Source organism: Oreochromis niloticus, linkage group LG10 (assembly GCF_001858045.2).
Source record: "Oreochromis niloticus isolate F11D_XX linkage group LG10, O_niloticus_UMD_NMBU, whole genome shotgun sequence".
In the NCBI taxonomy this organism is placed as follows: Eukaryota; Metazoa; Chordata; class Actinopteri; order Cichliformes; family Cichlidae; genus Oreochromis; species Oreochromis niloticus.
The window spans coordinates 32,750,481-32,766,443 of record NC_031975.2 but is presented as its reverse complement, the minus strand read 5'-3'; the positions used below and the strand labels follow the sequence as shown (position 1 = coordinate 32,766,443).

The 15,963-nt window shown below is 46.2% G+C and overlaps 2 protein-coding genes across 8 annotated transcripts; one reads left to right on the top strand and one right to left on the bottom strand.

The window, feature by feature from the left end:
• Window positions 1–2,845: 2,845 nt before the first annotated feature.
• Window positions 2,846–9,133, bottom strand: ccdc90b (coiled-coil domain containing 90B). Of its 5 annotated transcripts, none has more exons than XR_003221919.1 (10): window positions 8,362–9,133; window positions 7,920–8,039; window positions 7,742–7,845; window positions 7,573–7,674; window positions 6,021–6,062; window positions 5,855–5,926; window positions 5,621–5,674; window positions 5,358–5,472; window positions 4,447–4,585; window positions 2,846–3,438 (listed from the first exon to the last, which is right to left on the bottom strand). XR_003221919.1 is itself a non-coding variant. In XM_013275968.3 (10 exons), the coding sequence occupies exons 1-10, from the start codon at window positions 8,411–8,413 to the stop codon at window positions 3,331–3,333; spliced, it is 855 nt and encodes a 284-aa protein (XP_013131422.1). In that variant the 5' UTR covers window positions 8,414–9,133; the 3' UTR covers window positions 2,846–3,330. The 5 variants fall into 5 exon arrangements, 4 of the variants coding, with proteins under 4 accessions (XP_013131422.1, XP_005457398.1, XP_013131419.1 ...); XM_013275968.3 differs by lacking the exon at window positions 4,447–4,585 and adding an exon at window positions 5,169–5,254; XM_005457341.4 differs by lacking the exon at window positions 4,447–4,585 and adding an exon at window positions 5,169–5,229.
• A 161-nt stretch (window positions 9,134–9,294) lies between these two features.
• On the top strand, window positions 9,295–14,927 carry alg8 (ALG8 alpha-1,3-glucosyltransferase). 3 transcript variants are annotated; one of them, XM_005457340.4, is made up of 13 exons: window positions 9,295–9,504; window positions 10,441–10,519; window positions 10,626–10,819; window positions 10,909–11,018; window positions 12,615–12,682; window positions 12,867–12,993; window positions 13,079–13,182; window positions 13,298–13,418; window positions 13,517–13,656; window positions 13,737–13,876; window positions 13,965–14,062; window positions 14,195–14,267; window positions 14,366–14,927. In XM_005457340.4, exons 1-13 carry the CDS (start codon window positions 9,425–9,427, stop codon window positions 14,592–14,594), a joined length of 1,563 nt encoding a protein of 520 aa, XP_005457397.2. In that variant the 5' UTR covers window positions 9,295–9,424; the 3' UTR covers window positions 14,595–14,927. The 3 variants fall into 3 exon arrangements, with proteins under 3 accessions (XP_005457397.2, XP_025766647.1, XP_019219588.1); XM_025910862.1 differs by lacking the exon at window positions 9,295–9,504 and adding an exon at window positions 9,519–9,776; XM_019364043.2 differs by lacking the exon at window positions 9,295–9,504 and adding an exon at window positions 9,519–9,821.
• Window positions 14,928–15,963: the final 1,036 nt, after the last annotated feature.

Sequence of the window (15,963 nt, the reverse complement as noted above, 5' to 3'; positions counted from 1 at the left end):
CCTCTTCTGTGGAACCAACTTCCAGTTTGGATTCAGGAGACAGACACTATCTCTACTTTCAAGATTAGGCTTCAAACTTTCCTTTTTGCTAAAGCATATAGTTAGGGCTGGACCAGGTGACCCTGAATCCTCCCTTAGTTATGCTGCAATAGACGTAGGCTGCCGGGGATTCTCATGATGCATTGAGTTTTTCCTTCCAGTCACCTTTCTCACTCACTATGTGTTAATAGCAAGGGCGTAGATTTGCCATGGACGGAAGGGACATGTCCCCACCAATATCCAGCGATTATTGAATTGTCCCCACCAATAATTTGATCTCTTCAAGTAAAGAAAAACAAACCCGATAGAAAGAAAAAAAACCGATCTGTCAGCGTCTCATTCACCCAGCGGTGCAGAAAGAGTTAAATTACGTTTTCTATTGGAGTCCTACCTCATGTGACAAATATGGCCAATGTGATTGGCTGTTCCTTTCAGGGAGCTCTGTTTAGTTTTAGCAGCGGCAAGCCTGCGCTGCGAGGAGGAGAGGAGGAGAGGAGGATGGCAGCACAAAGGAAGAACCTGGATATAAGAAAGTATTTTTCAAAGAAACCTGTAAGTCACTTAAAGTCAAGTTCACTCATAAAATGTGTCCGTCATAATAAGGTTACAGGCTGTGCTACGCCATACATGCCAACCCTTCCGATTTTTCCGGGAGAATCCCGAATTTCAGTGTCCCTCCCGAAAGTCTCCCGTCCAATTTCACAGTCGCTCATTTCCGGTCTACCTGGCTTTCGGAGGACCCGGCCCACTTAGATCGTGAAGGCCGGGTCCTCAGGTGGACACAGCCTCTGAATTTGGACACCCCCAGCCTGTTTCCGGCCGGACAACAATAACGGTGACATTTAACTTAATTTATCCGATAAATAAACACTGTAAGATTCAAGTTTTTTGTATATATATGTATATGTATACCACTCCCCCCACCAACAGCCCTTTTGAATGTCTTGCTAATTCTGAGGTCTAAATGTTGGCAAGTATGTGCGAGGCTTTGGCCCACATCAGTCTAAAATTGTATGTAACCATGAATAACGTGTTGCCATGTCCACCAGGAGAGACTGGACAGTGTAGATGTAAAACAAATATGCCAGCAGTTCATCTCAGCTAACGAGAGGAGCAGGCATGTGTTTGGCTCCTTCACATAGTGGACATTGAGTTGTTGTGTGGGGCACCAGTAGTCCATGTCTGTTGCTGTAACAGTAGTTCATGTTTAGAATAAAAAGTCCCAGCTCACTGAGCTGATCGGGGCAATAGTGCCTAAAATGTTGCATAATTTTGCTGACAGATCTTTTACTTTGTGGTAATCTTAGATGAGTAGTTTTATGGACAAAAACCAGCAGGTCATTCAGTGTTCCCTTAGTGCTAATGTATCAGAGATGTTGGTGTACTATAACTGAAGGAATGTTGTTAAGTCCTTAAAGTCATATTCTTTATTGTCATGACTGTATTTTTATTTTTGTATGATACCTGATTTATATGGAATATGGCTGAAGTAAACTAAAGCCTAAAATACTTAGTCAGTCATTTGTTTAATAGTAATTTAACATTATATAATTCACATATAAAACTATAACTTGTGATTTTAAATGGTTTAAAAGCATGTAGAATAGCATATGTAGGCAAGTATATTTCTCCTTTTTTTTTTATCAAGAAGCAAAGACAAAAACAGGGCAGAGTTCAGTGGTTGAATCATCCGTCCCCACCAACGCCAAAACCAAATCTACGCCCTTGGTTAATAGACCTCTCTGCATTGAATCATATCTGTTATTAATCTCTGTCTCTCTTCCACAGCATGTCTTTATCCTGTCTTCCTTCTCTCACCCCAACCGGTCGCAGCAGATGGCCCCGCCCCTCCCTGAGCCTGGTTCTGCCGGAGGTTTCTTCCTGTTAAAAGGGAGTTTTTCCTTCCCACTGTCGCCAAAGTGCTTGCTCATAGGGGGTCATATGATTGTTGGGTTTTTCTCTGTATGTATTATTGTAGGATCTACCTTACAATATAAAGCACCTTGAGGCGACTGCTGTTGTGATTTGGCGCTATATAAATAAAAATGAATTGAACTGAATTAACCTCACAGCTCCATGTTATTGGTCACATGATGTCATTACAAACGCTCCAACACGACAAACACCCTCCACCAGTCCAGTTCAGGTGAAGCTAGCAGCTGCAGCCACCTGTGTCACCATCCACCTGTCAGTCAAAGAGGCCACGCCTCTGTTAATGCAAACATCAATCCTTATTACAATTTAAACAGTTGAGTTTTAAACAGGGACCCGTTCGTGGACCAAAAGACGACAGTTAGCAGGGATCAGGAATCCAAGTGCCTCCCTCTGGAGGTGTTCTGGTCATGCCCACTGTGGAAGAGACCCTCGGGTACACCCACAACCCCGGAGGAAAATGATACTTCCGGTCTTTCCTGGGAACACCCGGGATCCTCCAGGAGGATTTCTGAAATGCCCTGCCGAGCCTGCTGCATGAGCTGACCGTGGACAAACAGGTGAAGATGACATAAAAACTGTAAACATATTTGTTTCTACTGTTGGACGTGGTGACGTGGGAGGTCATAGGTCAAGAGGACTGACATCATCATGTCTGTGCTCACAGAAGCTGTGAAGTACGAGGCGGCTTATATGTGGAGTAAAAAACAGAAGCGTGCCCGTGAATGTTGAGTTCAGGGCTCCTAAAAGGAGAAATAAAGGAAAAGTCACATGGAGTGAAAAAAGCATTTTTACCTGTTTAAACTTTTCGTAGTGACTTACTGTCATATTTCAGAGCCACACAGTATTTTCATCTCTGTTAATAAGACAGACATTTTTCTTCCAGGCTTTATTCAGACCTCAGAGCAGATCAACACAAACTCACTCTGATGGTTTTTGTTTCTGCGGCTCCAGAAATATCAGAGTTTATATTTCTGAACTCAAAATTAAAACTTTATTAACAAAAGTGTTTAAAGACAAGTTATAAAAAACATTTAAACTAGTGTTTGAGTCTGTTCACTGCAGGCACACTCAACATGTACTCAGAAGAGTACTCAAGTATTTCCATCCACACATGTACTCTGAGCTGAAGCAGGAAAACTACGTCGTAAAAGTACTCATTTAAAGTTCTACCTCAGTAACAGTACTATCAGCTGGTAACTCGGGTACTTTTAGAGTACTTTTACTCTGTGCTGGTCCTTTTCTGGTATATAAAAAAGTATGCTGTATATACTGAGTTCTTTTACTTTGGATACTCTGAGTACATGTTGCTGATTCTGAGTATTTTTACTCTGTCGTACTAGAGATGAAATATGAGTTTTATTCTTCTGGAACTACTTTGTGTGGTGGATGAAGACGAGTCACGGCTCGTTCACTTCCAGAGGCGGTAGACTCCCAGAGCGATGGCGAGGCAGGAGAAGAGGGTGGCTGAGGAGGAGCAGAGCGTTCGATCAGCATTACTGAAATAATGAAAGTCAGGTTTTCATTCAAACCTCCAAATTAAAAACAGCAAAACTCAATTCTCGCGTTTCTGGAGCTTTGATATGAATTCAGAGCCGACCTTCGTAAAGACGAGTTCGTTAAAAGAATGAACGAAAAGTTTGGTGTCTGTCTGAAGTTTTAAAGAAGCAAGTTTATCATCAAGTTTTAGCACAATAGAAATCAGGTTCTACGTGTGGTTGGAGTGCTGCGGCTCGTCCACCTGTGGTGGCTGATGGGTAACAGTCCAGCTTTATGAGCGCTAACAAAGGCGTGCCACAGGGCGCAATTTTAGGACCATTTTTATTCCACCTTAAGGTGGAAGGTTTCATGTTCCTGAGCCGTCAGCGCAGGTGTTCCACAGGGACCCGTTCATGGACCAAAACTGTGATGATTTTAGTGAGACCATGTTCAGCCTTCAGTCCCATCAGGACGTGTCGCCTGCTGACATCACTGTACGATCTGCGACTCATGTATGGGGTTTGCTACCTCACTCTCCACCGGACCGTCTTCATCGTCAGATACAGGTGTTCATGTTTCACAAACCCACGGCTAAACACATGACGCTACATTCTCTGATTTCACTGTAACATTTTTCTATAGAGAGAGACTGAATCACACAGACTGTATACAGTGTGAGTATTTAAACCCCGTGAACTTTGACACATTTATCAGAAAGTAGCACATAACTGTGAAGTGGTACGAAGACGATACATGTTCTTCAAATAAAAATGTGAAAAGTGTGTGTCTGTATTCAGCCCCTGTACTCTGATACAGAACATCCAGTGCAATCAGCCCCCCGCAGAAGTCAACTAATTAGATAACAGAGTCCACCTGTGTGTGATTTAGTCTCATTATAAATACAACTGCTCTGTGTGGTTTGTTAGAGAACATCAGTGAAGGCACCACAATCCATCATCCAAAAATGGAAAAAGTTTCCTACAACTGCAAACCTACCGAGACACAGACCGAGCACGGAGAGCACTGGTCACAGAAGCTTCCACGAGGCCCACGGTCACTCTGGAGGAGCTGCAGAAATCCACAGCTCAGAGAGAGTCTGTCCACAGGACAACTGGAAGTCATGGATTCCACAAATCTATGTGGAGATATGGAAGAATGGCAAGAAGAAGCCACTGTGGACAGAAAGACATAAAAAGTCCTGTCTGCGGTTTGCCAGGAGCCGTGCAGGGACACAAACATGGAAGAAGGTGCTCTGGTCAGACGGGACCAAAGCTTGAGGACTTGAGACTGGGAAGCCTAAACATAAAGCAAGAGCTCCAGTGGATCCTGGATCAGAGTATTCCTGTGTTAGGATGGTCAAAGTCCAGACCTGAAGCCCACTGAGCGTCTGTGGCAACACTTAGAAACTGCTGTTCACAGACGCTCTGCGTCCAATCTGACTGAACTTGAGCTGCTTTAAAACAAAGAAAGGGCAAAAATGTTTGTAGCTGAGCAGAGCTGGTGGAGACATACGCAAAGGAAAGGTGGCTCAAAGTACGACACGGGGCTGAAGACAAACGCACACTTCAGTTTTATTTGCTTAAAATTTTGAAGACCGTGTATCGTTTTCATATAAAATGTATAAAATGTAAATGTTTCGATACTCTTTCAACACACTAATATGTATATATGTATATATTAGTGTAATCTGAAATAAAGTACCTACTGTACTAACACACCTGCACTCTGTATACTACAGCGCCCTCTGCTGTCCACACAGATAAGAAAACTGGTGTTTTTCTGAGGACAGAAACAAAATGTTTTGCTGACACGCAGCAGCACAGTATCAGCGTCAGCCAGGCTAAAGTGCTCGTCTTCATCGCCATCGCAGAAACGCTTTAGATCAAAAGCACGACCCCCCGCCTCACCTGCCAGGTAGCGGATGGTCTCCAGTTTCAGGGACTCCAGCAGCGTCTTCAGTGAGGCCACCTGCAGGTCCAGCTTCCTGTTGATCTCCATGTTGTCATTTTCCAGCTCGGCTCTCTGAGCACGAGACACACATGATGTGATGTCATCAGTTAAAACAACCAATCGCACTGCAGGGCTACAAACCAACAGGTGTGCTTCACTGTGAACTGATTTTGCGGTTGCGGGTACTTTACAGTATCAGCACTGCAGCTGTTGTTTTTACCTTGTGATGAAAGTCTGACGTGGCCTCCATCAGCTTCTTCTCCTGCTCAGTGAACTGAGACAAAAACATGAAAGCAGCTTCAGAGACGCGTCACGTTCCCACGTTCCTTTAAATGTACTCAGACTGAAGCTTTAAGCAGCCGAGGCTGAGCGAGCGGTGAGCGGCTGGACGAACCGCCCGATGTGTTTTGTTAAAGCTCTGCTGTTCCTGTGGTAAACTCCTCGAGAGCCTCACCATGTCGGAGATCCGGCTCCTCTCCAGGTTGATGTCGAGTTTGGTTTCTGCCAGGATTTTCTTGCTCTCCTCCTGGAGATAAAAACACCAGCAGACACGTCGTGTTACAGCGGGGACCTCACCCAGGTTCAGCCTAGTAAAGCGCACATGGGATCATCACTCTCACCTTCAGCCGGTTCTGCAGCTGCTCCAGGTCTCGCTTCATTTTCTGCAGGAACAAAAAGAGTTTTAGAAAGTCAGGAACGCTGCAGAGATGATGCAGAACAACCTGCAGATGCTTTTCTCTCTTTGTTAATCTCAGAATTTATTGATGGTCAGACTAGAAGAAGAGTCCAGCACGTATAACATCATCAGACACATTGTGGCTGATTGTGACACAGAAGAGGACCAAGAACAGAGCCCTGTGGGACGCCTACACCAACTCCTCTTCTTCTTTTATCTACAGCTGGGCGATATAAGATTTTTTCATATCACGATATGTTTTTTTTCATTTCAGGCGATAACGATATATATCACGATATAAGCCAAATAACTACATTTGTAAGATTTAAATGTGCCGTTGCTCACAAGTAAAATGTGAAATAATTAGCAGCTTGTTTTAATTAAAATATTTATTTCCCATAATAAGTTCAACAGGGTAGATGTACTTAAGGAACATGAGACTTCAGTTTCAGATAAATAAAGGCAAATATTGCAAACTACACAAAAGGCAGCCGCTAAAGCATTTAAGTTTCAAAATAGAACAAACAAACAGACTAAATTGTCAATTCCACTTAGAAACAAAATATTAATTCTAAAAATAAATCTTAGGTTGTTTTACAGAAGAACAGACAAAATTGACTAACTTTTGTCAATATCAAATAAACCGAGAACTAAAAGGAAATTCTCAGTCTCTCCTTGTTGTATAGCTTAGCTTTTCAAACAGTTTTAACAGTTACTTTAGTCTGACAAAAGCCGAATGACGAATCAGCGCTTTCAGTCAGAGACTGAGCATGCACCGCTTTATTGTATTTCCAGACTTGCTTTCGGCACAATTTACAGTGCACGCTACTCTGTTTTTTGTCAGACTTGAAATAGCCGAAATACCTTCACACTACGAACTTCTGTGGCCCTTCCGTTCGACAATCTCTCCAGCATTGGAACCATCATCGGTTTTTTCTTCGGTAACCTTCGCTCACGCTCTCGGTTGATTTTTCTCTAGTCGGCAAACTCCTATCCTTCATTACCCGGGCTGCACGGCTGCAAAAACAAATACGCCTTGGCGCTTGTGCTGCACGTAATAAGTCACGTGACGTGATGCTGCGGCTGTGATTGGTTCGGCTCTGCACTACTTAATTTGGATTGGCTGTTTTTTTTTTAGTTTTTTTTTTTTAAGAGGACAAGAGAGATGAGGCCTATCGCAATAGTTTAATTTTTCTATCGAGAAAAAGTTATTTCGCAATACATATCGTTATCATTTTATCGCCCAGCTCTAGTTTTATCCTAACCCGGAGTTATGGTCCCAGGAACCAGAAGCTTCATTACGTCCATTAAGGTGCACTGACAGGTCCAAATGTGAGCTCCACCATCACCTGATGAACTTCCTCCAAAAACTTCCATATATTTAACAAATCCGAGTAACACGCTAACTGTGACAGACTCAAGGAGGTGTCCAGATGTTAGGAATGCTGGATGATTAAAGAAAATGAAGGAGAAAATAAGAAGTAAAGCCGAGGTACCGTGTTCTCGGATCGCAGGTTAGCGAACTCGCTCTTCTCCAGGATCACCATGTCCTTCCTGATGGAGTCCAGGTGAGCCATGATCTGCTGCAGGGCGATCTCCTAAAGAGAGAAAAGTCTGTCACTCTGTTGAAACAGCCCGAGGGTGGAGCTCGTCTCTGGTTCCCACCTGATGGGATTTGGTCACCATGTCTTTGTAAACGACGTCCATGTTGGCCGTGGCAAGAGTGACCAGAGCTGAGACGATCAGCTCCGCCTGGCTCTTCTCAAAACCTGCACAAAAACATCCGATGAGTACTCCGTGTTCCAGCGGTACTACACGCCAACACGCCTGACAGTGACCTCACCGCTGCTCTGCAGCTCTGTGACCATGGCGTGGGAATCGAACGTCAGTTTGCGCTGCTCCAGCGGCGTCAGCTCCACCTTCCTCACATCGAAGGTCGTCAGTGGCGCCCCCACATGGAGACCTTTAACACACACAGGCTGCATCCATACACTGTACAGGTGTGCACACACACAGGCCACGCCCCTAACAATGCAGACATTAAACTTTGATACAATTTAACCAGGTGAGTTAGATCACAGTGTAAACACTGCTGTGGAGCTGGACTCTGATTGGCTGTCCTTCATTACTGACTGGGTCCAGAACCAGAACCAGGACCTGATTTATGACCGTTTCCTGTTGGAAATTATGAACTACATAAACGCAGAAACGTCACAGTGACCGGAAACCAGCGTGTCTGCGGTGATTTGGTGAGTCTGTCAGAATTTTGGGGTCCTCTGCCTCACCTCTCCACGTGACCACCCGCCGCCAGAAACACCTCCTCATGAGCGCGTTCATCCCGGAAGCTGCTGTGATTTCAGAGTTTTTGTGACGTTTATTTAAAAACTTTGGAGTGTTTACACACAAACACACACAGCGCTCACAAACCGGAAACTGTCACACCGAGGAAGGAGCAAGGCCCTACCCATGCTGCATTCAGGGACCGTGGGTCACAGAAAAGACCGTGACAGTTTGGGAGACAGCGCCCCCGGCTGTGAGGGTGTCAGCACCGTTTGTGCTTCTTCAGTTTGGACCGGAGCTCTCAGATGTTTACATGTAACACACTTTATCCAAAAAGAGTTAGAGAGGATGGAATATGACAGATCAGTGTAGTTGTTGGAAGTGTTCAGATATTAATTAGCAGTGAGCAGGACGAGTCCATCAGAGGGACCGCTCAGGGTCGGAGAGGCTGACCTGGTTTGGACATCTACAGAGGAGACAGGGTGGAGGCAGGAGGAGGAGCTCAGGGGAGGTTCATGGATGTAGTGAAGGAGGACATGCAGAGGGTTGGTGTGACACAGGAGGATGCTGGGATAGAGGAGGTGGAGGTGGACAGGACGATCAGCTGTGGTGCAGAAAGAGGAACTTTAGGACAAAAAGTCTAAGAAAATTTAAGAAAAGAGAAGTGAAATCAGAAATTACGAGTATTTAAAAACAGAAATAAAAAGATAGCGAGTTTAAATAGTTTTTAATTTTCTTCTCTGAAACTGAAAGTTTTTCTTTTAATGACCTGAAAGGTTTTAAACGGGGGAGGAAACTTCAGTGTGTGACATTTAAGACTAGCACAGACGAAGCTCAGAATTCCGACCTTATGTGTCGACATTTAAAGTATCATAATAAAGACGAACTTTTTTTTTTTTACATAAATTTTTAAACGACACAGAAACGACGAACTGAGGACTCGGAAGCTCTTAAACTCTGTTTAAAAAAATAAATAAAAACAAAAACAAAAAAATAAAGTTCACTGAGGAACTGTCCGCCTCGGCTTTGTCAATAAAGTTTGAAGCAGACGTTAGCAGGCCGACTGTCATGGCGGCGGACAGCTGCAGCTGGTTCCCGGCGTTAGCTGTGGGAGTTTCTCTGCTGAAGTGCTTCTTTATCAGCGCGTAGTGAGTCCCAAGTCTTCCTCTGTGTCACCGCGGTCATTACAGAGCGGCCGTTAGCCAGCAGCACGTTAACGTCATTTCCTGTATGCGATGACAGTTAGGGGTCTGCGAGGGGGCAGGTGTGCGCGGATGAAATCGTTTAGTTTGACTTCGTGTGAAATCCGAGTTTGTTTGAACTTGAACCCGAGCCGTCATCAGCTGCAGGCTGGGCCTCAGTAATTCGCCGTATTTCTTTAGAGGTTCGGTTTGGCGCTGCGTGATGACGTTTTACACAGGTGATTGACCGTACAGGTACACCCCAGATCCAACAGGCGCCATATGTAAGTCACTCCGCCGTGTCTACTGAGCTTTAATGAGTGTCAGGAGGCTCAGAGCCCGCGAACGTCTCATGAAGCGCAGTGCTGCGTCTGTGAGGACCGGATCACTGCGGGAAATCTCCCGATTAAAAACATCCCGCGTGTTTTTCTGTGAGCACAGCGGATGAATCGGATCTTTTTATATCAGCGGAGTCAGTTTAAACCACTGAAACATTCGGCATTAGTACAGCCCAGCTAACACCTCTGTGCTCTGTAAAAAACCTAATACAGGTGCCCACAGTGTACAGAGCAGTGAGCCAGAGACCTTTAACCCTGAGACACGTGACCTTTGTGGTCCATGTGAAGTATGAAGTTAAGAAATGAGAAAGTGTTTGAGTACATTAGCAGATTTTTCAGCTCAGATTGATCCTCTGACCGGTAACAGTTCAGGTGTTACTGACTGAGCACCTGCCTGCTTTCCTTTAGATGAACGTGTGTATGGTCACTGTTGCCTCGGTGCAGGTGGTGCTCCTCAGGTGGAGGTCAAACGTGTTTAAAGCTGAAGCCTCCGTCTGTCCAGCTTGGTCTGTTAAACTGCTGTGTGTGTGTGTGTGTGTGTGTGTGTGTGTGTGTGTGTGTTTAGCCGGTCGACGGACTTCGAGGTGCACAGGAACTGGTTGGCCATCACGCACAGCCTGCCCGTGTCCAGGTGGTACTATGAGGTGAGGGAGGAGGAGCCCACACTCACCTGTAAAATGAAAGCATCTGTGGGTGAGGAGGCGGCGGGAAAGCTCGCTGATGTTTGACGAGGCGGTTTCTCTCCTGCAGAACACGTCCGAGTGGACCCTGGACTACCCGCCGCTGTTCGCCTGGTTCGAGCTCGGGCTGTCTCAGGTGGCGCGCCGCTTTGACGCAAACATGCTGCAGGTGGAGAACCTGAACTATGCCAGCCCAGCCACGGTGCTGTTCCAGAGGCTGTCGGTGATCGTCACCGACGTGGTTTTCATTTACGCGGCCAGAGAGTGAGTGTGTCCTGGGAAACAGCTGGAGCTCCCGAACCAGGTGTTTCCTGAGCTGCGTCCTGATTGGCTCTGTCCTCCTCCTCCTCCAGGTGCTGCAGGTGCGTTCGGGAGCCAAAGGGATCTCGGGACGTTCTGAGTCGGCCGTCCTTCGTCCTGGCCGTGCTGCTGCTGTGGAACTTCGGCCTCCTCGTTGTCGACCGTATCCTGCAGCTCTGCCTGTGCGTTAAACAGCCGGCCTCCATGCGGCTGCGGCGTGAACGCCACCCTGGAGGGAAACAGAGCTGAACGCGTCCTGCTCAACATCCACTAATCCAGAGGTTCCCAAAGTGTGGGGCCTGCCCCCTAGGGGTGGCGCAGAACCATTGCAGGGGGGCGCGGTATGAAAGAAAAGAAAAAAAAAAAAAGAGCGCTTGGACACTGTGGACAGGTTTTTGACGGGGCTCCCACACAAACGCAAAGCAGGAGATGAAGCATCGCCAAATATGTTTCCAAACCAACTTCCTTCCAAGCCAAAGACTAGAAAATATGGTGAAGCATATCTTCCCTTTGGCTTCACCTGCACAAGTGCCAAGGTAGGTCTCCCCTGCAGAATTAGTTTTCCCTGCGTCGGGAGCAGCGCTGGGCTCTCCAAATCACGGACAAACAGGATCCCACATTCTTGATTTTTAGTTCACAAACACTTCTTGTAATAACTAACTACTCCTGACATTTTGGAGATGTTAGCTCTTTATGCAGTAAAGTTACAGCGGGATACAAATAACATCAGGCTGATCCTGCCGTAATTTGTTCCCCCGGTTCAAATCACGGACAAACAGTATCCCACAGCTGTTTATGTGTTTAAACCCATTTTGCACAGAGAGACATTTTTTGAAAAATGTATTGACAGCAATGTTGAATATTATTACACAGGAAAAAAAAACAACTACACTAAAATAATCACACCGTGACGCCTCTGCCTTTCTAAATGCAGGGACAGTAACTGCGTGTGTATGTAAGCGTGTAAAACCTGCAGATTGTCAGATTAACAGTATTTTGTCTCTATCTGCCATTCTGCAATCCATCTCATGTAAACAATAACGTGGCGCACAGCGTGACGTGAAAAGAGGCACATACCTTTGACGTTGCGTGACGAACTCTGTAATCCTCGTCCACACGTAAACGCAAAAAAGGAGTTTTAAAAAATCTCCGTTTTCAGTGAATCGCAACGCCGTTTACGTGTGGACGAAAAGCCCAAACCCATAGAAACAGCTGAGTTTTCAAAAATACCCGTGTAGGTGTGGACGTAGCGTAAAAGAGTTAGTAGTTTATTTTATTACTACCTGTAATTTATTGCCGTTTACTTGTATTTGCTTAATTGTTTACTAAATGTTTGAGGTGTGAAATAAACCGCAATGGAGCAAAATATGGGTGTGTGTGTTTGGAGGATGTGTTTGTGCGCCGGTGGAGGGGCGCGAACATTTTTCTTGTAAAAAAGGGGGGCCTGGCAAAAAAAGTTTGGGAACCACTGCACTAATCTGACGTTTAAAGAACAATAAGGTGTTAGATATTAACTCTTTACAATGAACCAAGGCTGTAATCCCGCTAATTATACCAAATTTATTTTATTTAAAATGACAAAGTAATTATATTTACATAAGTACAGGAGGGAGTAATCGGTCAGACATGACGACGCAGCCTGAGCAGTGATGTTTCAGGCTGTGATAAGAAGCTCCGTCGTCTCTATGCTTGTATTGTGGATGTTGTGTTCCTAATGTTTTGGTCGAGTGCTGTTTTTTTTCCTTCACGCCCACCTCAGATATTCACTTCCAGTATAACGGCTTCCTGTTCGGGTTCCTGCTGCTGTCGGTGGCCAAACACCTGCAGGTACAAGCTGTGCTCACGCTCAGCTGCCTTCATTCTGAGACTCTCCTAAAGCAGCTTAGCATGATTCACAGCTCAGAGTTTTTAGCTCCTCCCCCAAGTGGGTGGAGCATCTGTCCCCTCTCTGTGACATCATACAGTTCCAAGAGTAGAAAAGTGTTTGTGATGCATTGCCTGTGTGATTCAGTCTCAGCACCTGCAGGGGGCGCTGCTGTTCGCCTTCCTGCTCAACCTGAAGCACATCTACCTGTACGTGGCCCCGGCGTACGGCGTCTACCTGCTGAGGAGTTACTGCTTCGCTCAGGACAACAAAGGTGAGGTCCAACCCGCGGCTCCTCCCTCTGATGTGAGTCGGTACTGCGTCTGTGCCGGACTACCGACCATGTGTTTATTTTGCAGATGGCTCCGTCAGGTGGTCGAGTTTCAGCCCGCTGCGCCTGCTGGCTCTGGGCGCCATTGTGACATCTGTCTGCGCTCTGTCCTTTGGCCCGTTCATCGCAATGGTGAGAGGTCGTGAGTTTTTTTTTTGTTCGGGTTTTTTTATGTTTGTTTGTTTGTTTGTTTTACCGAAGGTCGCTCGACGGCGCCGTGACCTGACAATGCTCGTTTGTCTTTCAGGGGCAGCTCCCTCAGGTGCTCTCCAGGCTCTTCCCCTTTAAACGCGGCCTCTGTCACGCCTACTGGGCGCCAAACATCTGGGCGCTCTACAACGTGCTGGACAAAAGCCTGGCGGTGCTCGGTGAGGCTCCGCCCCCTCTGTTTACCGGGTCATTAAAAACACGCATCACGATGTGGAGGAGGCGGACGGAGGTATGAGCGCTCTGTTTTTTCCTCCAGGTGTTCGCCTGAAGCTGCTGGAGGAGGCGGAGCTTCCCCCGGCATCCATGACAGGCGGGTTGGTTCAGGAGTTTGAGCACTCGGTCCTTCCCTCCGTGACGCCCGCTGTCACCCTTGTCTGCACGCTGCTGTCCATCCTGGTGAGTTGAACTGAACCCGATTGTGTTCAAGTGTAGGTGTGGTCACGCTTTAACACCCGATCTCCTCCTCTTCTCTGAAGCCGGCGGTGGCGTCCATCTGGCTCCGCCCTCACGGTGCTCAGGGCTTCCTACGCTGCCTGCTACTCTGTGCACTGGGGTGCTTCATGTTCGGCTGGCACGTCCACGAGAAGGCCATCCTCATCGCCATTCTTCCCCTCAGGTGAGCGCCGACCTGTCCTGTCACGTGATGATGTCATCAGCAGACGGTGCTGTTCGAACGAATTCGCCTTGTTTTTCTCTTCCCGCAGCATCCTGGCGGTGGAGAGCAGAGAGGATGCTGGGATCTTCCTGATCCTGACCACCACAGGTCACTACTCCCTGTTCCCGCTGCTCTTCACGCCCGCAGGTAAACAGGAAGTAGTTTAATCATTTGTTCAGCTCGCAGAAACGCCTCAGAGCGCCGCTCGCCAGGGGCTCCAGACTCAACGTTACTGCATTTAGATGATGATGATGATGATGATGACGGTGTGTTTTTCAGAGCTGCCCATTAAGGTGGTGCTCATGCTGATGTTCACCATCTTCTCCTTCACTGCTCTCAGAAAGCTCCACAGGTAAACACAAACAGTACTACAGTATCAGTGTAGTTACTACTTGGGTACATTAAAGTACTTTTAGTATTTTAGAAGTAATCAGATTACTCTGCCCTCAGTGCTCAGGGGTCTCTGCTCCATCCTCTGGAGGTTATCTACCTGCTGGGGTTGGTTGCCGTGGCGATCGCCTGTGAAGTTGTCTTCCCGCTGTCGCCGTGGCAGCAGAGGCTGCCCTTCCTCCCCCTGCTGGTGACGTCGGTGTACTGCGCCATGGGAGTCTGTTACGCCTTCCTGCGCCTGTATGCCAGCCTGCTGCTGCGACGGGAGGAGAAACCTAAACAGCTGTGACACGTCGCCGGTCAGATCCCCAACACCTCTGAGCAAGGCGCTGACACGGGGGAGGGGCAGCTGTGACAGGAAGTAGCTAAAAGTGAGCTGAGGGCGCAGCAGGAGGCGCTCTGAGACGTCCTCTGAGCAGCAGCGGGAGGAGATGAAGCTCTGACAGAGGCTGGAGCTGCGAGGAAGAACCCGACTACAACTCTACCCAAAACCTGCAGAAAGGGTGAGAGCGGCAGTGAGAGAGTGGTGCTGGCGAGCAAAGAACTCAAGTGGACCAAAAACTGGAGCCAGAATGTTTTTAGCAACTTTGTCTGATTGTCTTTTAATAAAAAGATGAACAAATCTGTGTGTGTGTTGCACTCTGACTTTGATAAAAGTCCAAAGATTCAAACGTTGTTCCCACATAGAGCTGGGCGATAGAACGATAACGATATGTATTGCGAAATAACTTTTTCTCGACAGAAAAATTTAACTATTGCGATAGGCCTCATCTCTCTTGTCCTCTTAAAAAAAAAGAAAAAAGAAAAGAACAGCCATCCAAATTAAGTAGCGCAGAGCCGAACCAATCACAGCCGCAGCGTCACGTCACGTGACTTGTTACGTACAGCACAAGCGCCAAGGCGCATATGTGTATTTGTTTTTGCAGCTGGGCCGCCCGGGTAATGGAGGAAATGAGTTTGCCGACTAGAGAAAAATCAACCGAGAGCGTGAGCGAAGGTTACCGAAGAAAAAACAGATGATGGTTCCAATGCCGGAGAGCTTGTCGAACAGAAGGGCCACAGAAGTTCCGTAGTGTGAAGGTATTTCGGCTATTTCAAGGCTGACAAAAACAGAGTAGCGCGCACTGTAAATTGTGCCGAAAGCAAGTCTGGAAATACAATAAAGCGGTGCATGCTCAGTCTCTGACTGAAAGCGCTAATTCGTCATTCGGCTTTTGTCGGACTAAAGTAACTGTTAAAACTGTTTGAAAAGCTAAGCTATACAACAAGGAGAGATTGAGAATTTCCTTTTAGTTCTCAGTTTATTTGATATTGACAAAAGTTAGTCAATTTTGTCTGTTCTTCTGTAAAACAAACTAAGATTTATTTTTAGAATTAATATTTTGTTTCTAAGTGGAATTGACAATTTAGTCTGTTTTGTTTTTTCTATTTTGAAACTTAAACGCTTTAGCGGCTGCCTTTTGTGTAGTTTGCAATATTTGCCTTTATTTATCTGAAACTGAAGTCTCATGTTCCTTAAGTACATCTGCCCTGTTGAACTTATTATGGGAAATAAATATTTAAATCAAAACAAGCTGCTAATTATTTCACATTTTACTTGTGAGCAACGGCACATTTAAATCTTACAAATATAGTTATTTGGCTTATATCGTGATATA

What these genes read in the sequence shown, in the direction of transcription:
- ccdc90b (XM_013275965.3), bottom strand. Translation starts at nt 8,413, where the DNA reads ATGAACGCGCTCATGAGGAGGTGTTTCTGGCGGCGGGTGGTCACGTGG. An exon ending in AGCTGCAGAACCGGCTGAAG is followed by an intron (nt 5,927 to 6,020) that starts GTGAGAGTGATG and finishes TTTTATCTCCAG; the next exon opens with GAGGAGAGCAAGAAAATCCT. An exon ending in CGTCAGACTTTCATCACAAG is followed by an intron (nt 5,473 to 5,620) that starts GTAAAAACAACA and finishes TCTCGTGCTCAG; the next exon opens with AGAGCCGAGCTGGAAAATGA.
- alg8 (XM_005457340.4), top strand. Translation starts at nt 9,425, where the DNA reads ATGGCGGCGGACAGCTGCAGCTGGTTCCCGGCGTTAGCTGTGGGAGTT. An exon ending in CTTCGCTCAGGACAACAAAG is followed by an intron (nt 12,994 to 13,078) that starts GTGAGGTCCAAC and finishes TTTATTTTGCAG; the next exon opens with ATGGCTCCGTCAGGTGGTCG. An exon ending in ATCGCCATTCTTCCCCTCAG is followed by an intron (nt 13,877 to 13,964) that starts GTGAGCGCCGAC and finishes CTCTTCCCGCAG; the next exon opens with CATCCTGGCGGTGGAGAGCA.